The following is a 26,267-nucleotide window of genomic DNA, read 5'->3' as shown; positions in this document are numbered from 1 at the left end:
AACAACTTCCTTAATCACGTGATCTGGAAATCGCTAGACAAAATAACCTGCCTTGCATTATGTTATGTAGAATTTAATCTTTGACAGTACGAACAAAAACACATGAAACGATTTACAGAAAACTCCTGAAACCTCCATTATTAACGTTAACTGGCCTTAAAAGCAGTGAAACAGAAATATAAAAAGTCCTGTTTCTGGCAAGTATTTCACCACATACTTTTGAATGTCTCTGCATCTTTTTGTACGTAGGGTACATACTATGATCACAGACTTCATTACTCTACAGTTCATGACTCCGTTCAGCACGCCATGCATGTCGTCCCACAAAGGCTGTGATATTAACCATTTAAAACCAGTGACGCCAAATGAAAGGAAGACTGAATTTGCTGAATTCAGTTTAGCAGTGTTAGCTTGTCTTACAGGAACAGTAGGACACCGTTCACTTCACAGCTCTGCCGTTTTTAAGCTAACTGGATATTTAGGATGGAAGGTGAGGTTTGGCCTCTGCAAATGTGCATCTCTGGATTTTGGAAAAAGGATGAAAGTCAAAGTCTGAGCAGAGCCTTCCCCATCAACAAGGGCATCACCCATACGAGGAGCCCTGAACGTGGTGTGAAGGAGAATAGTTTTAGGCTTTAATAGTCAGATTTGAAACTGTGTCCCTCATGCACTGTGATTCACTCACATGCTGTAGAACACAGTTTTTTTTGTATTAAATCTGCAGTTATACCTTTTCTGCACAAGGACATTTTACTTTCTAACATTTTAAAGTGCAAAATATAATTAGAACAAAATGCATGTACATCACAAAGAGAGGCACAGTTTGTCCGTGTCTGACATATTTTGAGACTGTTTGTCCCAGACACTGCAGTGGTTTACTATAAATCTCATCCGTCTTCTAACCATCACAGCTCATATATGCACGTGTCTTCCACTCTAAAGTACATCCTCCTCCTGTGGTTTCTTGTGGTCATTATGAAAACCTCTCATGAAAATTCAACTGGGCAAATCTGAAATAACCAACATTTACCCTGTCCAGTTTAAAAGCACAGTATGGCACTTATTGGTGCAAATTAGCAATTCATTCCATTTAACCAATTATTAATTTTTAGCAATTGAAAATTAAAAATACATTTTGACCAAATTTTCTTGAATGTTGTCTGAATGCATCATTAAACATAAAGATCTGAACAGAGGCTAAAAAGCAGGCACATCACTGTAACACACCCAGTAGGTTTAGGAAAGATTGCATTTTATTCTTCAGATGTGTCAGCAGCTTTAACGTATTAAATTATTATTGTTTGTTTTTTTTGTTTGTTTTTCTTTTTTTTTTTTTTTACAAATTTGCTTGTTTTTATCATCATGACATTTTTCATTTGTGCTCAGCAGGTGGCGCTTACATCTGCAGGGTGGATCTTGTTTGGAGTGAGAACTGGCAGCGCTGGCGCGGGTGGGTACCAGAGCCGTGGGACGAGGAGGATGATGAGGAGGAAGATGAGGATGACATGAGGAGGATGACGATGACGAGGAGGAGGAGGATGAGGAAGATGATGAGGAGGAGGATGGCCTGTGGCAAGTTACGCAGTCGAGGACTTGTCGGTTCACCTCTCTGAAGTTTGATGTCTCGGCTTATCAAGCAAGCGCCGGGAAGAAGGGCTGAAAGGCTCCATGGAGATAGACCGAGACAGCCAGGCGCGAGAGAGGGCGTAGTCGGCCAGGCGCAAGAGAGGCCGGGGCCAGCCAGTCGCGAGAGAGGCCGGGGCCAGCCAGGCGCGAGAGAGGGCGGAGCCAGCCAGTCGCGAGAGAGGCCGGGGCCAGCCAGTCGCGAGAGAGGCCGGGGCCAGCCAGGCGCGAGAGAGGGCGGAGCCAGCCAGTCGCGAGAGAGGCCGGGGCCAGCCAGTCGCGAGAGAGGCCGGGGCCAGCCAGGCGCGAGAGAGGGCGGAGCCAGCCAGTCGCGAGAGAGGCCGGGGCCAGCCAGTCGCGAGAGAGGCCGGGGCCAGCCAGGCGCGAGAGAGGGCGGAGCCAGCCAGGCGCGAGAGAGGGCGGAGCCAGCCAGGCGCGAGAGAGGGCGGAGCCAGCCAGGCGCGAGAAAGGGCGTGCGAGGACAGGCACTTGTAGAGGCTTCTGGGAGTTATGAGTAGACAGATGGACGGGGGCAGGCCTTTGGTCTAAAACTCATTTCTGTATGGACATAATTGTTTAGGCCTGGTCTCTCCTTAGCATTACAAGTGCAAAACGAATGAACTGATTATGCAATTAATTTAACACATGAATATTAAATTCTCCCATAAAATCAAGTATAAATTCGGCCATGAGTCAGCATGACTCACGCCTGACCACTTGGATAAACTGTGGAAAAGAAAATCATTTGTCCTCTATGTTACAGTCACAATAGGCAAGACGGGTTTGTCTGGAAAGGCCAAGTGGACCTGTTATCATGACACGACACTCGTGTTGTGAGGTTCTTCACTGAGAAGTTCAGAGGTACAATGCGCTCACAGCATAAGACCTGCAAACACTGCAGCACTTCAGTTGTAAAATAAAAAACCAAAAAGGAAATATTAAAAAAGAGAAAAAAACACTGAATAGTAGCGCGTGTACACACACACACACACACACAAGGCAGAGAAATCCATGGGGATTGCTGGGTCGTTGCCTATGGCTGCGAGGGAGAAAAACAACAACCTAATGATTACTAGTTAACAAAGTGCTGCTACAGTTACAAAGACACTCAACAGCTAAGTGCAACGCCGCATTATGGAAATTGTTGTAGTGTGCATGGGATTAAATATTCAGGAAAACAATTCCATTTTCTGGATGTAATAAAACATTGTAAAAATTGCCCTGCGTTCCACACACAAACACACACACACACACACACACACACACAGGAACCCATCTGTTCCAAACTGTACAAAACATTTCTCTTTTTTATCTCTATTATACACACAAACATAATTTGTTAATAGCTCATTATGTTTTAGTACATGATACGGTGAGTTCTGTGCAAACTGTCAACTTTAGTCTAAGACATTCTTCTCGAGATATGACATTCAGAGTTACTTGTTTGACTAAGACTGTTCTCTAGCTGAGCCTACACATATGGAATGTGTCCTCTTATGCTCAAACATACACTGACTCACACACACCCAGAGTTTGTAATTGGTGGTGGGGTTGTGTGAGTGAACGTCCCACAGAGCAATTGAGCTGTGAAAGCAAAAGTCAAGCAGTCCATCAGAAGAACCTGATATGGGAGAGATGAGGAGAAGAGTGGAATCAGAGACTTTAAAGCGAAACTCTTCACAGGGCCGTTCAACTCTGGGCCTAATTAACACACGTGTTCCCCCAGGATGAGCCGTGTGAGAGACCTGGGCCTTCCTTTGGAGCCAGGCACATCAACGCTCTCTGCTGCTCACCCATGGCTGGTGTCAGTCCTACACACACACACACACACACGCACACACACACACAAACGTACGCTCACACACGTGCACGTTCACACACACACACACACATATACACACACGCATATACACACACACTACTAGCTGATGCTGCCCCCAATGTTGAGTTTGAGGCTCTTCATGCAGTGCAGGAGGGAGTCTTTCTCCATCTGGGCCTCAGCCAGCGCCATCTTGGTTTTGGACAATTCCACTTTTAAACATTCGTTCTCCTCTAGCAGCAGCTACAGAGAAGAACACAAACCACATTCAGAATGCAATGCACAACATGCATCTCAGACATTCTAGTTTATTTAATTGTCGGCATTCATAAGGATCCATACTACTAGTGACAGAAAGTAATCTCAATAACAGCTCACACAACAGGTCTCATAGCCCAAAGAAAATTCTAAATCTTGCAACATATTCACTTCGCTCTCCATGGACTCAGTCTGCTCATAATCTAAGAAAGAGGAGTTTGGCTTAGCCAGGCCCATCAGTGTGTTTGGTTTAACTATAGAAGAAACCATAGCAGTACCTCCTCAGGCTGCCCTAAAAGGGATCCTTTTCAGGTATAACAGATGTAGAAGGCACAATTGAATAAAAAGAAACTGTAATTATCTGAAGTCTTTCCTCAGTCGCGAAGCTGTTTATTGTCCTCCCCTGACTGGGTTCGCCAAGTGCTGGCTTTACTGGCTAGCTCGCCAACGTCACACATGAGCACAAAAATTCATCATTCATTTCATGCCAGACTGAATCTGTGGCAGACGGCCAGAGTGAAAGCCCGCAAGACTGAGGCCAGGTTTGTTTTGTCCCCAGACTACAGATTCTGTACTGCCAGTTCCAAAAGTGTATATGCTGTGTCATAGTTTGTAGCAAGCAGTCATACTGAATATACGGGTGTTCATTACGCTATACCTTTTCTCTACTGGTGGGGATGGGGCTTGTGGGTGACAGAGGTGCAGTCTGAGTGGCTTTCGGCTCAGTGGCCACGCCCATAGGAACCTCAGGGACAGAACTGAGCCTGCTGTCAGTCACAGGCCCCGCCTTCTGAGGCTCTGCCTCTGCAGCACGCTCAACTGTCAAATGGAAGAGGAAGGGGAGGGGCCAATATAAAACAGGCATCATTCAAAATCTGTTCAATTTCAAAATAAAGTCCAGGCATAAAAAAAAAATTGAAAACGGGTAAACCATTAACATGCGTGGAATAAAAAGAAAGGGATTACATTCAGGAAAGGAGAAAACGAGCACAGAGAGAGAGAGAATAAAAAAACAGAAGTGTTAATGTCACCTCCAATGTGAAAGGAGCCATCATCCTTGCGCAGCACCAGGAGATGGTGAATGTGCAGCGCCATCGTGGTGGTCTCCGGCTCTGCTGGGCTGTCCAGAGGGCCTTCATCCTACAACCCACAGACCAACAACGCAGCATGAAGACAGTGGCAGGAGCAGGCGTGGTGGGAAAACCCCCCGCAGGCATGGATCTGCATCGCACGCACCTTCAGGTTGACGTGTGTGTCTCTGATCATGATCTCCATGGGCAGCACTTGGGAGGTGGAGTCGTCCTCCAGGAAGACGCCGAGGTTTCTCAGGGTCGTCATCAGGAAGTCGGCGTTGAAGGCCTGTAGGTGGCACTGCAGGAAGCCGTTGCGCTCGCACAGCGGGGAGTGGGCGGCGGCCTCTGGGCCGCTTTCCACCCGGAGACGCACCTCTGGAGTCTGCTGCTCGCTGGAGAGGTCCTGCTCTGAGCCAGAGTCTGCCACACACACACACACGCGCGCGCGCACGCACACACAAGCATCAGGAAAATGCTTAATTTATCCAAACCTCCTGTGAGCACACAATTTAATAAAAAGTCCTCAAGACCAATTTCATAACACAGGTCTCAATCACCTGTGACTCCACAAACGCACACAACCTGGAGATCAGTCATGAGTGTTGTCCCTCGGGGATATCGCCGTGTCGGAGTATAATAAAATGTTCGTAACGTTCTAACGTTCTTGGATGTGGGCAGACGGGCCACACAAGGGGGATAACGGTCTCCTGAGCGGCATACAGCCCTAATGTGACTCTTCAGCCAATACACCGGACTAAATGCAGTGCAGAAATGTGTCTCTGAAGGCACAGGCTGGAATCACATTATACATCACTGAAACACGCTGCCAGTCCAAACCTACAATAGTAGAGGGACAGTATTTTACTCTAAAGCTGGGTTATTTTGTGTGTGCGTGTGTGTGTGTGTGTGAGCATGAGCATGTGTAGCTAAATTTCTCCTGAACCAGCAGTTTGGCTTCTGCAGCACTCAGTAGGTTACGGCAGCTGAATCCCAACAGCAGAACCGCAGAGCTGTGTGAAGGTGTGTAGAGGTGTGTATGTGTCTGTATTAGGCCTGTCGCGATAATTACATTATCGACTTATCATACGATAATTTTTTTAACCGCGATCATTTTTGCTGATGTCGATAATTGGCCATTGGGTTTTTAAATTTGTTTACATGAGAATAAACCGCAACTACGTTAGATTTCAGAAAGGCACGCAGTGCTGCTCTCTCGCACCCCCTCCCCCCTTAAGGGAAGATGAATCTGATCAGAGAGCGACATCTACCGTTTAGGAAATGAGTGCAGTACACGGAGAGCATATGCGTCAATAACAGTGCCGCCACACACACAGGTGGAGATGTGTTAACTCACGAACGTATTCGAGGCTAACAGGACTCGAAATAATTCGCTTTTTATCACATTATTTAGTGGTTGTTTATTATAGTGACCGTAGCGCGCGACTCCGCACACCTCGCTCGAACCTCTGCGAACGGCGCAAACGTTCATACTTTCCGCGTCACATTCTGTGCAGTGTTGTTCGAAACGATATGTGGTAGTTTAAAGAAATACCCCTCAAAAACAGGGGAAGGAACATTTACCTGACAAAAATTAATGTTGCTTTGTGTTTCAGGTTTGAAAAGTGCTGGAATTTGTTCGTTTAACAACAAATAGCTGTCTGACTGAACAGTTCTCTTGTATTACGTTAACAAATACGAGCCTCTTGTAATTCCAGGACAAAACATGAGAGAACGTGAAGACGTTAAGATTGGGCGTTTTGAAAATAAACCACCATTAAATAATTTGATGCCACCGCGATTACGTCATTTTCGAGGGTCCGCGCCGCGTCAAGTTTAAACCAGGCTTAACTCACTATATAGCCAAAGAGAAGCTGCCGTTAAATACGGTCGAAAAGAAAACATTTCTAAACATGCTGCAAAGATTTGACAAGCAGTATGAACTGCCAAAGAAAACCTATATCTCCCAAACTGCCATTCCAACCTTATATAATGAAGTGAAAGATGGCATTCTGAAAGAGATTAGACATCTCATTTTACTCTGCCACTACAGATATGTGGTCAAGCTCAAATATGACCCCAAAAATGAGCTTTACAATACATTACATTACTACACACTGGTGTAATTGTATTATTATGCTACTATAATATTATTGTGGCATATTGTCTTAAAGCTCCTTTGGGGAGCCCAGAAGAAATTCTATAATGGCACTTTTAAATGACAATATTATCGTTTATCGCAATAATTCCTGGGACAATATATCGTTCTGAAAATTTTGTTATCGTGACAGGCCTAGTCTGTATGTGTGTGTGTACGCATGTGGAGGTGTGTGTACGCGTGTGGAGGTGTCTATACTAAATATCGAAATCGATCGAAATTGTGTCACGATCTCAAGCCTCGAAGTCAAAAAGATGATCGACGATCCCTCCCTGTAAGCTACGCAAGCACCCACACTACGCAAAGTAAAGCCTGGTTTATACTTGACGCGGCGCGAGGGTCCGCATGCCGAAAATGACGTAATCGCGGTGGCTCTGTCCGTGCGCAAGGGCCTCGTGCGCTGGCGATTCGCGTGCACCTCTCGAATTTTGTAACTTTGCGCGCGCCACGCCTCAGCGCAATGAACAATGTCATGTTTGTAGGGTTCATACACCTTTATAAGGTGGAATTCAAGCACTTGTACGTCACTTTCAAGTTCCATTTCAATATTTCCCAGCACGTTAAACCTAATTAAGTTAAATATTTATACATATACTCATAATGATTCGAAATAATTTGCTTTTTTAATCACATTATTTAATGGTGGTTTATTTTCAAAACGCCCAATCTTAACGTCTTCACGTTCTCTCATGTTTTGTCCTGGAATAACAAGAGGCTCGTATTTGTTAACGTAATACAAGAGAACTGTTCAGTCAGACAGCTATTTGTTGTGAAACGAAGTAGTCACAATTTCAAGCATTTTAGCCTAACTTTACTTTAGCCTAAATTCCAGCACTTTTCAAACCTGGAACACAATGCAACATTAAAATTCGTCAAGTAAATGTTCCTTCCCCTGTTTTTGAGGGGGTTTCTTTATTCTACCACATATCGTTTCGGAGAACACTGCAAAGAATGTGACGCTCGCGAAAGTATAAGGTCGCATCTTACAACTAAAGTGTTGCCCTCCATGTATGAAGACACTAAAGAAATTGTTTTAAAATAAATTTTGTAGGATAGAGTTTAGTTTGTTAAGGCTCTATTTGTTCTATTATTTTGTACATGTTTTATTATTTTGTTTTTTTATTATTTATTTTATGTTGCACATTGCTGTTTTAATAGTGTTATTAAACACTATTAAACTTGCTGCTACCAAAAAAGCCACTAGATAGCAGGTACCCTCTGTGACCTCATTTTTGTTATTATTATTTGTTTGTTTTTGTTGTTTTCCACTGAGAACAAGATTGTTACATTTATCTTAATTAAATTATTTACGTTTGACCATTAGTGCCTAATGTGATGTATTACAGATCACTTCCATCACCCCTAGTGTATACGCGGGTAAATTTGTGAGGTACAGCTCCTTTCTGGCTTTAGTGCAGCTCACAGCAGACGACAAAAGGAACGTCTGAGGTGCTCAGAAACTAAATCCACCCCAGGACCGGACAGGACAGGGAGACACACAGAAAAGCCTCACTGCACACACGCACACACATGCAGTTCACCAACGCGCACACACACCTCAAAGCCACCACACACAAACATAAACAATACCGTCACTGCACTGATCATCCGTTTGGGGGGAGACCAGTCCTAAGGGATGCAGTCTCGTTATACTGATGTATAGTAACAGGTCCCTCTTCACTCTATTTCACACTCACACACACACGCTCAATATTAAAGAGGTGGTCTTACTGAGACTGCGGTTGCTAAGATACTGGCGTAGACTGATGTTGCCCAGCTGATTGGGCCGAATCTGCCCCACCTCCAGAGCCAAAGCAGTGTTATCACCTCTCAGGTCCAGAGAGGTGCACACAGAGTGGGCCTTCAGAACCAGAACTGAAACCTGGGGTAGAGAAGGCACAGTGTGTAAGACAAAGAGCAGGGGTGATTTGTGTGTGTGTGTGTGTGTGTGTGAGAGAGAGAGAGAGAGGGAGAGAGAGTACCAGGTCTTTGGTAGGGTCATCAGTGCTCTGTGAGGTGGCGCTGACTGCATCAGGTGACTGGGAGTCATCACCGTCCTGCATCAGAGCATCAGTGGCCTGTTCAGGAACGCTCGACTCACTCAGAGCTGCCTTAAAACCAGAGATAGACATGTCGTCTACACACACACACACACACACACACACACGCGCAACATATAGGTCACGGTTTGATGCCACACACATGGAATGAATGACAATACAAAAAATGCTAACGGAGCACATAGAGCAACACTGCCACCTGGTGGCCACATCTCCGACATGGCAGAAAATGAAACCTTGCAGCTCAGACTGTGCCCAACCAAGCAGGAGAGGACAGGAGCCCATGAAGGAGAGCGAGGCTGGTGGGTATACCTTTCTCCAGCAGGCCGTAGCCATCCCCGTCCTCCATTAAATAGCTGTCTATGGAGATGCTGTCCAGAGACTGCAGCGAGGGACTCTTCTTCATGTTCTTATAAGACACCGAGTAGTTGGACTGGGACCGGTCACGCATGAGACGCCCACTGCAACACACGTGAGAGGCAGTGAGAGCGGAGCAGAGGAGTACGGGGAGACGTGACGGTGCCCTGACACGAGTTAGCTCATTTACGTCACCGTACGTGGTGATGCTACGGGTTACAGGGTCATTAGGGAACAGTCCCATTAGTGAGGTCGCGTATCTGACCAAATCAGTGTCCTCATTATGCAAATGTAAATAACAGTCAACCACCAGCTGTGTGCATGACCACACAGTAAAGACTAACAGACTAACACACACACACACTCACGGATGTATGAGCACACAGACTAACACACGCACACACTCACGGATGTATGAGCACACTCACAGACTAACACACGCACACACTCACGGATGTATGAGCACACTCACAGACTAATACACGCACACACACACACACAGAGGCTGAAATGGGCACAATCATGTCACGATTATTCAGTGGACATCAAGCACACACACTCTTGCACGCATGAACACACGGCCACAAAGCCCCACAGGGCAGGTCTTACATGTTGGATATGGAATATAAGGAAGTAGATCTGGTGTGTGTAGAGGTCAAGAGGTCAGATAAACTCCCTTTCCTTTAGAGAGAGAGAGTGAAACACAGCTCAGTAACAGGTAGAGAGGAGAGAAGCTGTCATGTGCAAGCCGCCACCAATCCACATACGGCCGAGTACAACATTACAGGACATTCACACTGAGAAGCTGTCATGACAGAGCGAGTCTTTGTCTGTCCTGACCGATGCAGACGGGTCATTCCGATAATAACCAGTGTTTTATTTCACGAGGCACCTCGTCATCCGTCTCACTGTGACTGCTAGAGTTTTGAAGGCCGTTGCAGTGATGTCGTTTTACCTGGACATGGACTGGGGTAGTCGGGCTCCGTGGTTCTTCTCGGTGCAGTTTCGGGAGAGCGGGTCACTCGTGGCTTCCGGCGCTGCCACCCTGCACAGCGAGGGCTCCCCCTGCAGGGCTGGGGGCTCGGCGACGCTCCCCTCCCCCTCCGCGCTCTTCTCCTCTGAGGCGGGCGGGTGAGGCGGCCTCTCCCCGGCCTCGCTGCCGCCCTCGCTGCCGGCCTCCGGCGAGGGAGCCGAGCCCAGCGGGCTGCCCGCCGCGGCGGCCTGGGCCTGGCCCGCGGGCCGGAGCAGCAGGGCCACCTCGGCGCTGCGCACCAGGACGGCCACGCAGGCGGCGAAGGGCCGGGCGGGGGAGGTCTGGAGGCGCAGGCCGTGGCGTTGGCGGTGGAGCTGAAGCGTGCGCTGGAGCGAGGTGACGGCCCTCTGCAGCTGCAGCAGGAACACGCCCTGGGCGTGGCTCACCTGAACGCTCAGCGCCTTCCGCACGTGCACCAGCACCTGCACGTCCGGCTCGCCGGGGGCGGGGGGCGCGGCCAGGCCGTCGAGCGAGCGGGGCTTGGGGAGGCCGTTGGCGCGCGGGGCGAAGGGGGGCGACGTCTCCGTGCTGTAGAACTCCTTCAGGAGTTTATTCCTCCGCAGGGGGACGGCCGGGTCGGTGGACGGCGGCCGCGCGCCCGCCGAAGACCTCAGGGCCTGCTGGTGCTGGGCGTAGCGGGCCGGCTGGCACACCCACAGGGTGAGGGGGAAGGAGTCGACGCAGGGGGCGGGGCGTCCCCGGGAGTCTGGCGCGCCCTCGTAGTCCACCCAGAACTGGGAGAAGTGCAGCGCCCACAGGTCGGTGGCCGACGAGGCCTTGAGGGCGTTGGCGGAGAGGGAGGGCGGAGTCAGGCCGCGGTACACGTCGTGCACGCGCGTGTCCTGCTCGTGGGCGTGGCGGCGGAAGACCGGGTGCAGCACGGGGAAGGAGGCCGGCCCACGAGGGAAGGAGGAGGAGGAGGCGGTGAAGAAGGCCTGCTCCTGGAAGGCCTGCAGGAGGGCCTCCAGGCTGGAGCGCGAGCAGGTGGAGGGGTGGCGCGTGTTGGTCGCCACCATCTCAGACGTCTGGATGGACACGGAGCGCGGCACGTCCGGCTGGGTCTGCTCCTGCTCAACGGGGATCACCAACTACACGCAGGCAGGCACACAAACACACACACACACACGTGATATATACACACACACATACACACACACCTTTGCAGTCTTGTATTACACTAATCCTAATCCCATTCCTAACCCTAATACAACCTGCACTATGCATTTAAAAGTCAAAACACACATCGAACTGTCAGTGTGTTAGAGGCAGGCAGCATGCTGCTTCCCCGGGTGTTTGTGTAAGTGGCGGAGTGCGTGCGTGCGAAACGCTCTCCACCTTCAGCATGAGGCCGTCCACCCGCACGTCCACGTGCTCGTCGGGCTTCTGTGAGTCGGTGAGTTTATAGAGCTGCATGAACTGCTCCAGGCTGTGGCGCAGGTCCAGGGCGAACAGGTCCAGCCAGGCCAGGCTGCGTGGGTCCACCACCAGCTGCAGGGCGTTGAGCTGCACGTACAGGTTAGGGCACGGAACTGTGGGACACGCGCACGCACACACACACACACACACACACACACACACACACACACACACACACACACACACACACACACACACACACACACACACACACACACACACACGCACGCACACCATGCTCTGAGACCCGGCACTGCAGGACACAGGGCTGGGGTGCGACAGTAAAAGCCCGTTGTTGATGAAGGCCATTAAACGGTACCAACAGTACATATTTGGTGTTCAGCATTTACACAAATGACTATTTACAATTTCACTATTTGGTGTGCTTCTGTGTGTGTGTGTGTGTGTAAGGATGGGACACCTTTGTACACCAAATTGGCTTTGCTGCCTTTTAAAGTAGGTTCAGTGCTAAACTGCTTTACATATACAAATCTCACAAGCCATAAGGTGAAGCACACAACATTAACCAGGACTCCTGGACTCCATCAACCGTGAAAGAAAAAGACACTACAGCTTTGGATACTAGTAATGCAGTCAAAGTAGCAGCCTCTTCTACAAACGCTGCATCTCATCAGGACTGTGACGTGGTACCAGAGTAATATTACTGCTGCAAGCTGTTGTCCTTAAAGGTTTGTACTGCCACTAAGGCAGTGTAGGCAGGTCTGACTGGAGTTGTCCTGCTTCTAGAAGGGCAGCAGACATTGTGTGCAGTAACCTTAAAGACCTTGGTACTGGTGTACAAGGTGTGTAGTGGTCTTACTGGGATAGTCTTTGCCATCGGGGAAGTAATACTCGGTGAACTCTGCGTGGATGGCGGGCATCTCCTGAGGGAGATACAGGGTCTTTTTATTGCAGGAGATCATGGCTTTAGGGCTGGTGCGCCTCTGGTCTGCCGTCGACACCTGAAAGAAACAGCCAAGAATAACCAAAAGACAGAGAAAACTTGAGTGTACGTTGGTTTTAAAATTAGTTTTTTGTTTTTAAAAGTTTTTATTTTTATAGTTTTGGGAAATCAATTCATATAGAATCAGCTGTCACTATTTGCATTTGTATAAAAAATTCTTTAAGCATAAACCATTTGATTACAATGCCTTTAAAACAATGAGAACCAAACATCCAGTCAGACTAGTCCAAAGGTAAGTACAGTATCTAAGCGCGTCTTCTGGGCGACACTGCGGGCGAGTGTGCGGGCGCCTGTGCGGGCGAGTGTGCGGGCGCCTGTGCGGGCGCCTGTGCTTGCCTGGTAAATGCTGAAGTCGGCCATACGGAGCACCAGGGAGCTGGACATGAGCTGTGATCGAGGCAGCGGTGGCGGTGCGAAGGTGCTGCTCACGCCCGTGGAGATCTTACCTGTGGAGGAGAGGAGCACGCACGATCAGAGCGCCACGCGCACGCCGGCCGGCCGGGCCAAAGGTCAGCGAGCGTGCATGCTTGCGTGCGTGCGTGCGTGCGTGTGTGTGTGGCACCCCAAACGCACACGGGAGAGGTACCTGGCGCCAGGCACCAGCAGCACTGGGCCGTGTCTGGGAGAGGAGACCGCTCCTCGACTCCAGAGTCCAGCTGCCTAACCACTATAGCAGCAGCCGGCTCCTCTAAGGAGATACACAACCTGTTACCGGGGGTGCGTGGGCCTAAGGGCAGCACACGTGCTGGCAAAGAGCCAGAGGAGTGTGCGTGGACGGGGGAGGGGGTGGGGTGTGGGCGGGTCTGAAACGAAAGGCTCCGCCCCTACAGGACCAGAAGGTAATGTTGGCTTGCAGCAAATGAATTATCATGAGCAGAGGCGCACTCCTGTTACTCGAGACGTTCCCAACAATTCAGGACGTGCAGGAAAGCCCGTCCTCCCACGCTGGAGTCGATGATCAGTGACTCGCACCTTTAAAAGTTCACTCACTAGACACGCTATCGACAATTCATGGAAAAGTTAAACATGAACCAACTTCAAGGTTTGACACAGGTGAGTTAGGCCACAAAAACACAGACAAGCACTAAATAAATAAAAGCCACTCAAATATTCATATGCTTAAGGAAATACTACACTTTGGATCCATGTGATGAATTTTGACCTTATAATTAAATGAACGTGTCCTGTTTACCTGTCATTACCTAAGAGCAATGAAAGTACACGTTTTCTGGATCAGAACAGTGTGCATTCAAAAGGAACAATTCATGCAAGGTGCCTTCAGTCCATGTACACAAGGCGTGGGTATTTCCAGTGTGCCTGTATTTCCAACAATCCCAAAGAGGAAGGCAGTGACTCCACGCGGAGCACCTACACACATTCATTAGGTGAGGTGGGCTGTCAGGGGAAAGTGCGGAGGCAGCGAGGCAGACATGCGAGGCAGACGTGCGAGGCAGACGTGCGAGGCGACGGAGACGCGCCTCACCGTGCAGAGGGGAGCCGGGAGACTGGCCGGTCACCGCCGTCTTCAGCATGTCCACGTTGGAGCGGAACTCCTCCAGCAGTGAGCGCGCCCAGCCCTCCCGAGTCTTGGTGGAGTCGCTGTAGTGCATCCAGTGCAGGCAGCTCTCACCTGCCCCATGGAGCAATGGAGGACACACACACACACACACACACACACACACACACACACACACACACACACACACACACACACACACACACACAGGGGTTATTCTCAAAGCCAACACCATGGCCCCTCCCACTTATTCCCACAGCCCCTCCCACTCACTCCCAGTCCCGCCCTAGTTCTCACCTGCTCTATGGAAGGGGTAATAGTCCAGGGTGATGGAGCTGAAAGAGAGCTGCATGGCTCCGCCTTCAGTCTTCTTATTGGTCCCTGAGAAAGGGTGAGAAACGGGGAAATGTATTCGATTGGTCGTCATGCCCACAAGAGCCACACAAACACACAATGATTGAGGTAGGAAACAACAGGCCGGTCTTAAGATGGCTGTAAGATGGATGTGTTGGGTGACGTGAGTATGATTTCTTGCACTTTCCCTGATATATATGTGTGTGTGTGTGTGTGTGTGTGTGTTGCACGGTGCTGTACCTCTGTCCTTGGAATGGATGTCGTCACAGATGTGCAGATCAAGGTGTGTAATCTGCAGGTGGTGTGAGGTCTCACACACGTTGTAGGTGTGGAAGAGACAGGCCATGGAGGCGCTGGGGTCTGCCGTGCCCGAGGCCTGCTGGGCATGGACATGCTGCACAGAGGGGGGCGCTGTAGCTATCTGCACACACACACAGTGGGGTCAGCAAGGTCCAACACATCAGTGTTTTTTACACACACACACACACACACACACACACACACACACACACACACACACACACACACACACACACACACAGTGGGGTCAGCAAGGTCCAACACATCACTGTTTTACACACACACACACGCACGCACAGACACACAGTGGGGTCAGCAAGGTCCAACACATCAGTGTTTTTTACACACACACACACACACACACACACACACACACACACACACACACACACACACACACAGTGGGGTCCGCAAGGTCCAACACATCACTGTTTTTTACACACACACACACACACACACACACACACAGTGGGGTCAGCAAGGTCCAACACATCAGTGTTTTTTACACACACACACACACACACACACACACACACACACACACACACACACACACACACACACACACACACACACACACACACACACAGTGGGGTCCGCAAGGTCCAACACATCACTGTTTTTTACACACACACACACACACACACACACAGTGGGGTCAGCAAGGTCCAACACATCAGTGTTTTTTACACACACACACACACACACACACACACACACACACACACACACACACACACACACAGTGGGGTCCGCAAGGTCCAACACATCAATGTTTTACATACACACACGCATGCACACACGCACGCACGCCCCGAAAGGATTTGAACTTTCAAATTTTGTGCTACTTGGAGCTTTTCTGGACTCGTTATCATTATTGTCCAGAAATGTATTTTAAAATAAAATAAAAAGTTTGTATTGTGAAAATTTTATTAAGCAAAAAATTATCTTATGCTGTTATTATTCATCCTCCCTATATGCAGTTACAGTGCTTTTTACTGCTATTCCAGCTGCATGTTTAGTGGGATTATTTGTGCTTTGTACATCTGGATCCAGAATTTTTTTAAACTAATTTTTCCTGGTATAATTGCGAATGCTTTCCCATAATCAAATGAGCTGTTCAGCAATATACTCAGTTTGAAATATCTGACCTCCACAAATCAACCAAATGATATATTAAAATCTCTTCCTGGCTTTTTGGTCAGAGGTTCTCATTTATTAGTCCAAGGACCCCAAGCAAGGCGATTTCCTAGCTGGAGTTTTATTTCAGATTTCACTCCCTACTGTACATGGTGTCCTTGAAGGCTCAGAACACCACTACCCTTTCAAAGCACCGAGGTTGAATCAGTCACAGAACTCACATGAAAACTGAAAGCCAAACTGAATACTGATTTCCTCATTAGTCAACTGAAAGTTTAATTTCCTCATTAGTATTACAGCAAGCAACCTCCCTCCCAGGTTAAATGCAGAGGGAAACACCCTACTAAAAGCCATTTTATCCATTGTTATGGTTACAATGTTCAAAAATAGCACTGTGTATAACAATTATATGGGACAGTAGTATCTGTTTTCAAATTTTGACTTGAAAATTATTAATGATAAGTCTGAATGTCAGATATGAAATTCCTATAAAAATGTTGTTCAACACAATTTATGGACCACATTTTCATAAGACAACTCAATATACCAACAATTAATAATTCCCGTTACAGCCAACAGGGGGTGCAGAAATATAAGACAAGGAGCAATACGACTACGAAAAGGTCACATCCATGTCCTGACTGCAGGGTGTGTTTGTCTGTGCCGTATGGTAAGACAATTATAGCTGACGGGTTCACTGGACCGGGACATAATTCACTCATACGGCAGAAACAGGAGAGCAAGAGAGAGAGCAATAAAGATATGAATACATCCTGGCACTGAAAAGGACACCATGACTGGTGTGAAGGAGGGGGTGTGTCCTGAAGCCTGACACAGACAGGCGGGGCAGACAGACAAACACAGACAGGCGGACACAGACTGACGGACACAGACGCACCTGTGAGGAATCGGGTGCCATGCTCTTCCTCTGCATGGCTGACTTCTCCATGGCTTCGCTGAGGGATTTGGCGTACTGCACCATGGCTTTGAGCTGAGAGTCAGTCAGCACCCACAGCAGGTCATCGAGGATCAGGACCAGCTTAGATGCCACCACATTACAGTCCTTCATCTGACAGACAAACATAGACACAGATTATATTAGATATGTGTGTGTGTGTGTGTGTGTGTGTTTGTGTGTGCATGTGAGTCAAGCTTGATTCTGAGGACTCTAAAGCTCTGCTGATCAGAGCTGACAGCCTATGACATGATGTTGGATCTCTGCCATGACCAGTAAACATGCTATAATCTCCCTGGGTGTTTTTTTTTAATGCTATAATAGCGATCACCAATTTGGTGTTATGAAATCCAGCTGCCCGATGTAAAAAGTAGCACATATCTAGGCTATACTGATGTTGAGTGTAGCAAGAATCCTGCCTTATTCAACAAGCTTGCTGTCAATACCAGGCTAAATGTACGAGAACTCTTGGTTTCACAGCCACCACGGTTTTATATGTGCTGCACTGTCAGGGGATGTGCTGGTCTTTGTCGAGGGAAAAACCTGCATGACTCATCTGCACGACAGCAGAGATCACAAACGACAGCTTGCAGTGTTGAGGAAATTGTGTTACACGGGCAACGCAAGGGACAAGTCACACTTGCATCATGAGTAGCGGGAGCAGACCAGGACGTTTGCCACGGTGCCTCTTTAGATCTTCTTCTGCTCATGTCAGAAATATTCTCACATATTTCACATTATGTAAAACTGTTTGAGACCAGCCTATGCCCACTGAGTTTCAAAAGAAAACCAGCTGACTTCTAATTGCAGTTGATTCATCCGAGCATGAGTAATGACCAGAATACTGATACTTTCACCATTTCCTCTAACACACTGTACACAGTAATGAACAGGTCAAATATTAAACTTGCTCAAACCAAGAAACGTACAGCCTAACTAGACTTGCATAAACAGCCGTGTGTGTGTGTGTGTGTGTGTGTGTCCTCTCACCCTCCTCTTGAGCGTGACTCTGATTCTGGACTGGTTGGTGATGAGGCGTATGGGGGCACTGACCACCTCGTGCTCAGAGCTCTGGATGGCATCCGCCTCGATCCGGATCATCTGCCAACTCACCTCCTTAAAGGTCAGGATCTACAGCACAACATGCAGATTAGTGCATGTGAGTGCCACTGTGTGTGTGTGTGTGTGTGTGTGTGTGGGCGGGCACTGGGGCATGGGCACCTCTCCACGCGTGGGGTCCTGAATGCGTGTATAGCGCAAGTCGCTGACCACCCAGCTGGTGTTGACGCTGTACACCTGGAGCTGAGAGAGCTCAAAGGAAGCGTTGAAAGCCTTGGCACTGATCCTGATCACGATGGAGTTAATAGACAAAGAAATACCCTCTACCACTTTCTCCGCAAAACCATACTCGCTGGAGAGGGGGAAAGAGAGAGAATATAGAGACAGATTAACAACTAAGAGAAATTAAAGGTAGCAAGCAGAAGATGAAGCACATTTGTCAAAAAAGGAATTAAGCTGACCTTTGACCTGAGGCCGTTGCTATAGGAGATGGGCCATTGGGTGGGCGTGGCTCATCACAGGTGCTCATTTCCATTACCACTTTGTCCAGTGACTGAAAGACATAGTTTTAACGTAAATGTGCCATATTGTCAATTTTTGTTTGACAGAGGAACTAAGGAGCTGTACTTCATACATATTTAGTGGGTGCTGTGGGCCTAAACACTTGAAAATTAACCACTAAAATTAAGTTCTCAGTTTACATGTGGAGTGTGTGAGCTGTGACACTTACCAGGGTAATGGGGTGTGTTTTCAGCTTGGTCCATGGGATCTGATTGGACCACACACACACGCACACACACACACACAGACACAGACACAGACACAAAGCACATCAAGACCGTTGCCATAGCTTTTTTATTTTAACAACAAAAGAAAAAACAAACACAATAACAAGAAGCCACACCGTGTTTAGCAGTGCAACAGCGAACTGGTCGAGCAGCTTCTCCATGTCTGCCGCCCTATGATGCCCTAACCACTATTGCCCCACACTACTGCCCCACACTATTGCCCCACACTACTGCCCCACACTACTGCCCCACACTATTGCCCCACACTACTGCCCCACACTACTGCCCCACACTATTGCCCCACTCTCAGCACCTCCACCTCCATCACAGCACACAGGCAGGCGTGTCTGAGTGGACCATCACTTCAAACACCTCCCCTAATACTCTACCACAAGGCTAAATGCCAGGGCCGAAGTGGGTCCCTTTTTCATCCCGGGAGTTTCATGCACAAATCCGGCCCAAAATAATTTTTCCCTCCCAATCGGCCCAAACTAGAGATTGACATGAGCCGGCCCATCGGGAACGCTCCCGAATCTCCCGATTAGCCACTCCGGCTCTGCTAAAGGCCTTCAAACTGGCCAAACTGAGGGGGTGGAGGATGTGAATCGGAAAACCCCTCTGTCCATTATAGGTCCTCTCCCTCTCCTGTACTGGAACCAGTGGACATCTCCACTGAGGCTCTGGCCCATGGGTTGTCCATGACTCTACCATATTCATCACCCAGTGACTAATCATAGTTGCCGACTTCATACACAGACCGTTACACTCACAGCTTGACCTGTGAATCACAGTGACTTCACATGCTGTACTCCACACACCACACTCCACTGCACACACACATGGTGGGACTTTCATTATACAAATGAATGGCTGCAGAACTCTGGACACTCTAGCCCCCGGCTGAGCCAAACCCGGCTGAAATGAACCCCGCCCCAACGAAGCAATCCGAGTGAATGAGGAGGGTGGTGGAAATACACCAAGCTGAGAGATGGCAAGGGAGAGCAAACAAGCAAGAAAACTGAAGGGCGAAAGAGAGAGAGACGTCTCCCAGACTTGATTCCTGGCTGACCCATAGGAAAGAGAAGGCTCATGAGGATAGCAGCATCTTTCACCACACCCTGAAACTTTACCACGTACCACACCTACAATGGCAGCAGTAGCCAAAGCCAGCAGAACCAGTGTAGGCCAACAGCCATTGCCTGGAGCTGACTCACGATGCTGCCAATGGTCTGGCCAGAGCGGGTGTGGGGGGTGTGTGTGTGTGTGTGTGAGTGGTGGTGGTGGGGGGGGAACAGCGATGGTTCTCACCCGAATAGAAGCTTTGTTGCAGCAGACTTTGTTGATGGCCAGCCAGGTGGGCAAGTCCAGCATGTTCTGCAGCACTTCCTCATCCAGCTCCAGGTTAGTCAGCTGCCCCTCCCCCTTCAGTGTGCTCAGGTTGATCTTATCCGGGGACAGGTTCTTAGCAAACCTACAGGAGATATCATGATAGACAGCGACAGAGTCAGAACAAAATGAATGATCATTCATTCAGCTGCAATCGATCAAACACACACAGAAGCCTCATATTTCGTATTACAGCCTTTTGCAACATCAATTACGAAACCTACGATTGCAATGATTAACAATTGGTACAAGGACCAAGTCATTTAATTTCTGTGGTTGAGGATTAGTCTACAGACGGCCTTGCACCTCTAAACACAGGCAGTAGGGCAGCAAGTGGAGGTGTACACAACAAAGCAACAGAGCAGACTTATCTTACTAGACACTAATTAGAGGACGCATTAGTCAGTGCTGTTTTGAGTGTCAAAGCTGCATGTGCACTATAGCGAGGTCAGACATTTCAAAAGTCTAAAGCTAATCCAAATATGCACTTGAGTCACATCTTCAGGTTCAGACCGTTTGTCGGCTGATTTGCAATACAAGGCAGTGCTTGGCCAAACATGTTGAGTGAAACTTTGACCACTAACCACAACCCTGTGGTGAGACGAGCAAACTCAGAAGAGTGACATCTGGGTGACATCACAGAGGTTTTGGTGGTCGACCATCCGTACTTATGACCATCAATAATAAACAGACAACTTTTTCACATTAAAAAGTTCTCTACGGCAAAATGGATACGCTGGAAAAAAAAATCCATGTTCAGAATTTTTGTGGGAATATAAAATTACTTGTTGGCACAGCATGACATGAAAATAGCAACCAAAACAAAACAAAAAAATATATTGAATCACAAACTATATTTTTTGTTCATTAACTTTAAATGTTACTTTCAGTAAATAAGCATAATTTTGCTCCGTACAAGTCCAACCTAACGTGTGTTGGTTGAGTAGAACAGCTAGAATGTTGAAATTATTGAGCATGTGCAAATGAAGGAGGCCTGTGTTTGCACCACATTTTCGAGAAACTTTGATGTGATTCACAGCATTCAGGAGGACTACGTTGTTACACCTAGCCAGCTAGAAAATCCCGACTTCGTTCTGAAATGCCAATTTATTGTGCGTTGGCAAGCTGTTCATGAAGCCACTGCTCTGCACTCCCTGCCCTCACCACCTTTGTGCACTTTCCCAGTATAGCCTGTCTAATGTTTAACAGGCGGAGTCCCCCGGGGTTCATCAGTGCCCTGTGGCGGATGCGGTTAAAGTCCCGTTCAGATGCGGGAGCGTCCTGTTGCATAGAGCAGTGCAGTAGAGAGACAGTCCCCGCCTGCAGCCTGCACTGTTGAAGACCTGGGCAGACTGCTTCAGCCTACCAGGACGCCCCAGCAGAACCCGCTCCTCTGTTCCATCGGGGCCGGATGCACCTCGCAATTTTTTCAGTGAACTCATCATTTACAGCTACAACAACGAACAGAGCACCGTATCTCAGTCATAATCATCATCATCATCATCATCATCAGACCTGCACACCCAGTATTACACCCAGAACTGGAGTCACTAGGTGACCAGCCAAGACTGTCCCATACCGAACGTGGGATTTAATACACCAAACCAAATTACACCAAACTACAATACAGGGAAAAAGCAAACGAACTAAAGATTAATAAAAAAAATACTTGTTTTCATAGTAGTATGCAGTACAGTATCCAATATGCAACAAAAGCAAACCATTCCACGGGCCACACGACTGTCTAATGTTCCGCCTATTTATCTTCCAACACCAAAGATGCTTCTGTGCTTCTGGTGAAGTCCTGAAATATCCGACTGTCAGAGGAGAAATGCTGTAAAGCCTTTCAGAAGTGCTACAGACATAGCTTTCATTTTGAGATAGAAGTTTAATGTTATTAGACATCTTAGAATAACCTAGCACATATTTAGCACTGCATGGCTAAATACCAGTAGCCTACAAAATAACTTAGCCTAGTATGTAATAGGCTGTTTTGAACAGAGCTTCAGCCTCTTCATCCCCCCCCCCCAAAGCTATACCAAATTTGTACCGAACCATAGGGTCCATAACGTGATGTGAACCCAAACCGTAGAGGTCCATACCGTGGTGTGAACTCGAACCGTAGGGGTCCATACTGTGGTGCGAACCCGAACTGTAGGGGTCCATACCGTGGTGTGAAATAGGCTTGTCCCGATCCGATATTTGGATCAGATCGGCCGCCGATATTTGCAAAAATGCGTATCGGTATCGGATCAACAGGCACGAGAAAATGCCAATCCAGACTCCCGACCCATTTAGATAATCCATTCCAGTTTTTGCTGAGTTGCAATGAGAGTAAAATCTGGTCCGCATTTTCCAGCACACCTTCAGCACACGAGCATAGCGTCTCCTCAATTTAGCTCCGTGGCATCTCCTAACCATTAAGACAGCCATGTAAATTTGAAGTTATCAGTAAAAATGTCAGTTGTGTGGGATTATTTTACCTTAAAGGACGACAAAGACGAAGAGGTAGAGTGCAACATATGCTACAGTAAAGTCAAGCGTGGTGGTAAAGCTGTAAGAACTTTTAATACAACCAATCTAATCAAGCATTTAGCGAAATACCACCATAAACAACATGAAATGTTTCTAAAGAAAACCGAAGACTTCAACTCCATATTGAAATGCTCGTTTTTGTAAAAAAAAAATAATCTCCCCATCATGCTCGGACTGCAGGCAGATCAAACAGTTGGAATTGAAGGGAGTGTGTCGATGGGGATGGAGCAGCAAAGTGTGGAGGAGATTGGGAAGTAGAAGGCATTTTGCTTTTAAATAGTTTACGGTATTTGCACTGATTTTTCCTTAAGCTTTGGTTTACACTTGTTCAAGAGCACTGATGAGTAGAGGTCTGCACTCCCGCGGTAATCCCGCGGGTCCCGCGGGACCCGACAGAATATCTTGCGGCGCGGGACAGAATTTAATTGTTATTGGCGGGAGCGGGAGTTGAATTAGTATAATAATAACAACGCAATGATTTCCATGCATAAGGAACAGGAACGAAAACAACTAATCAATCAGTAAGTAAGCAATAAACTAATTCAAAATATTGGCTAAGCAACTGATCACGTGAACATGAAGTGTGCGTCATTTTGTCATTTTGATACAGAAATGGCAGAGACTGTAGACCAGGGGTCGGCAACCTTTGAGACATGGAGTGCCAACTTTACGTCACCTAACGGGATGTGTTTGGACTGTGATAAGAAATGGGACAGCGCGATCCATCGCTATATTGCTGTTTTAATAAATACATAAGAAAATTTCAAGTACTAAATCTAATTAATTCAATTCATATTAGGATTGCAGGCGGGGGCGACAGAAATGTGTATGTGGTGGGTGGGTGCGGGATTAAAATAAGCGATTTTTTGGCCGGTGCGGGCGGGAGCGGGATTAAAACAAGCAGGTGCGGGTGGGAGCGGGATTAAAACAAGCGATTTTTTGGCGGGAGCGGGCGGGAGCGGGTCTAAAACAAGCGGGAGCGGGATTAAAAAAGCAGTCCCGCGCAGACCTCTACTGATGAGTACAGCACTTATAGTTAGTAGACTATTTTCTAATCAGGTTGTGTGTTTTGCTTTTTAAATACAATTTACAATATTATTTGCACTTAAGCAGGCATGAAAATGGGTCAGGGGTTAAAAAGGTGAGAAGACCGGGGGCGGGGCATGTGACGTCATGGGGATACGGGGCGTTGACATGTGACGTCATGGGTATACGGCGACCGGGGAGGGGGGGGGGGGGTGATTGCTGGTGTACGGGGATACAGCGACAGGTGATGCCAAATATTACGGAGCCCGTAGTTAGTTAGTAAGTCGTGGCCACGCGTTATTATTTTTTTTACATGATGTCACCTTACGGTAGGGGTGGGCGATATGGGAAAAAAATAGTATCACGATTTTTTTCATAAAATCACGATTTCGATTTTTTATCACGATCTTCCATCCAAAAAAACACACAAAAAAAAATGGGGCTACAAAGCTTTCTTTTTAAGCAGATTTAAATGAATGATATTGCAATTTTCCATGTGCAAACATTGTAAACAAAAAATGTAAACAACACACGTGACACTGTCACATAGGGCTACGTTATTGTCTTTAGGCTTGTCACGATACTAAGAATTACAACTTCGATATGATACTTAAAAAAATATTGAAATTCGATACCATTTTCGATACCAAAGTCAGATACGGTGCTAATTTCCGTTTTAAAGCCTTTTTATTTTTTTTATAAACAAACAAATGAATGTTGCTTTGTGTTTGAAAATGCTTGAAATTGTAACTTCATTTCACAACAAATATCTGTCTGACTGAACAGTTCTTTTGTGTTAACAAATAGAGCATCTTGTAATTCCAGGATGAAACATGAGAGAACGTGAAGACGTTACGATTGGGCGTTTTGAAAATAAACAACCATTAAATAATGTGATAAAAAAGCAAATAATTTCGAGTATATATATAAATATTTAACTTATCCCAACAAACATGCGACGTCAGAAAGACGTTAAAATCAAGTCTGTATCACGTCGGTCAGTCCAGACCCATTTTTGCATGTCTGGTGGACGTTCAAAACTGGTTCAAAATCTGACAGTGTGACTAGGACCTTAACCTTTTAACTTAACATGAACGTCTATGACGAGTTTTCTATCCGAACGTCTGACTAGGACCTTTATTGGATGTCAGGACGTGCAAAAACTGCAACTGAACGGCAGTAATGGACGTTTAAAAAAGACGTCGCTAAAACTTTCATTCTGGCTTTTCAGTGGACGTCTTTTGAACGTCTAACAAAGTGTCTTTGCTCGTGCTGGGAAATGGACAATATCAATATATATTGAAATGGACCTTGAAAGTGACATACAAGTGTTTGAATTCCACAAGGTGTATGAACCCTGCAAACATGACTTTGTTCATCGCGCTGAAGCGCGGCGCACGCGAGGTCGTGCACCTCTCGAATTTTGTAACTTCGCGCGCGCCGCGCCTCAGCGCAATAAACAAAGTCATGTTTGCAGGGTTCAATTCAAGCGCTTGTACCAATATTTCCCAGCACGTTAAACTTAATTAAGTCAAATATATATACATATACTCGAAATGATTCGAAATATTGCGCTTTTAATCACATTACTTAATGGTTGTTTATTTTCACAACGCCCAATCTTAACGTCTTCACGTTCTCTCGTGTTTTGTCCTGAAATTACAAGAGTTAACGTAATAACGTAACGTGCATTTTTCTTAACGTCTTCACGTTCTCTCATGTTTCATCCTGGAATTACAAGAGGCTCGTATTTGTTAATGTAATACAAGAAAAATGTCCAGTCAGACAGATATTTGTTGTGAAACGAAGTAGTTACAATTTCAACATTTTCAAGTACTTTAGCCTAAATTGCAGCACTTTTCAAACCTGAAACACAAAGCAGCATTAAAATTCGTCAGGTAAGTGTTCATTCCCCTGTTTTGAGGGGTGTTTCTTTTATACTACCACATATAGTTTCGGAAAGTATAAAGCCTCCACCGCTCGCGGAGGTTCGCGCGAGGTGCGCGCGGACTCGGAGTCGAGCGCTATGGTCACTCAACCAGGCTTTAGCGCCCTTCGTTGAAATGTTCCAAAAGCACCGCTTGCAAACGGGCTTGTTCATATCCTTCGGTTTTCCATCTGTATCTGCTTCGAATCCAACAGCACTGCGTTTGCTTTAGCTGCCATATTAGCATTACAAACTGTCCTGTGCATTACGGCAGCTTGGGTGGATCAAACGAAAGCGCATTTTATGTAAAAAGAATCGATACTTAAGGGAAACGAGTATTGTACCGTTTCAGAATGTTCAGTATCGATACGTATCGATATATCGATTTTTTTGACAACACTAATTGTCTTCACCTGTTTCCATAGTTGCCAGGTTTGCGGTTTTTACACCAAATTGGGCTTGTTTGAAAATGCTGCCGCGGGTAAAAATTCTGGGGACGCGGGGTGCGGTTGGGCCACCACGG

General features: G+C 47.1%; 1 protein-coding gene across 3 annotated transcripts in view; it reads right to left on the bottom strand.

Annotated features, from left to right (window-relative positions):
* Positions 1-3,317: 3,317 nt before the first annotated feature.
* Positions 3,318-26,267, bottom strand: part of bltp3b (bridge-like lipid transfer protein family member 3B) — a 31,420-nt gene continuing 8,470 nt past the window's right edge. Inside the window, exons 2-22 of one of the 3 annotated variants that reach the window (XM_077006780.1) lie at positions 20,179-20,341; positions 18,813-18,851; positions 18,544-18,635; positions 18,245-18,434; positions 18,014-18,154; positions 16,967-17,137; positions 14,869-15,049; positions 14,572-14,655; positions 14,242-14,388; positions 13,345-13,446; positions 13,095-13,204; positions 12,615-12,756; positions 11,714-11,907; positions 10,301-11,466; positions 9,301-9,449; positions 8,911-9,065; positions 8,660-8,810; positions 4,937-5,193; positions 4,732-4,840; positions 4,359-4,519; positions 3,318-3,685 (exon numbers count right to left, since the gene is read on the bottom strand). In XM_077006780.1, the coding sequence (XP_076862895.1) occupies positions 3,545-3,685; positions 4,359-4,519; positions 4,732-4,840; positions 4,937-5,193; positions 8,660-8,810; positions 8,911-9,065; positions 9,301-9,449; positions 10,301-11,466; positions 11,714-11,907; positions 12,615-12,756; positions 13,095-13,204; positions 13,345-13,446; positions 14,242-14,388; positions 14,572-14,655; positions 14,869-15,049; positions 16,967-17,137; positions 18,014-18,154; positions 18,245-18,434; positions 18,544-18,635; positions 18,813-18,851; positions 20,179-20,341 (4,045 nt within the window). In that variant the 3' untranslated portion in view covers positions 3,318-3,544. Of the gene's footprint in view, positions 3,686-4,358; positions 4,520-4,731; positions 4,841-4,936; positions 5,194-8,659; positions 8,811-8,910; positions 9,066-9,300; positions 9,450-9,954; positions 10,027-10,300; positions 11,467-11,713; positions 11,908-12,614; positions 12,757-13,094; positions 13,205-13,344; positions 13,447-14,241; positions 14,389-14,571; positions 14,656-14,868; positions 15,050-16,966; positions 17,138-18,013; positions 18,155-18,244; positions 18,435-18,543; positions 18,636-18,812; positions 18,852-20,178; positions 20,342-26,267 lie in introns of all 3 variants that reach the window. The other 2 variants (XM_077006777.1, XM_077006779.1) reach the window with 2 other exon arrangements.

This window comes from Brachyhypopomus gauderio, chromosome 5, assembly GCF_052324685.1.
Source record: "Brachyhypopomus gauderio isolate BG-103 chromosome 5, BGAUD_0.2, whole genome shotgun sequence".
NCBI lineage: Eukaryota > Metazoa > Chordata > Actinopteri > Gymnotiformes > Hypopomidae > Brachyhypopomus > Brachyhypopomus gauderio.
This window is presented reverse-complemented; position numbering and strand designations above follow the sequence as displayed.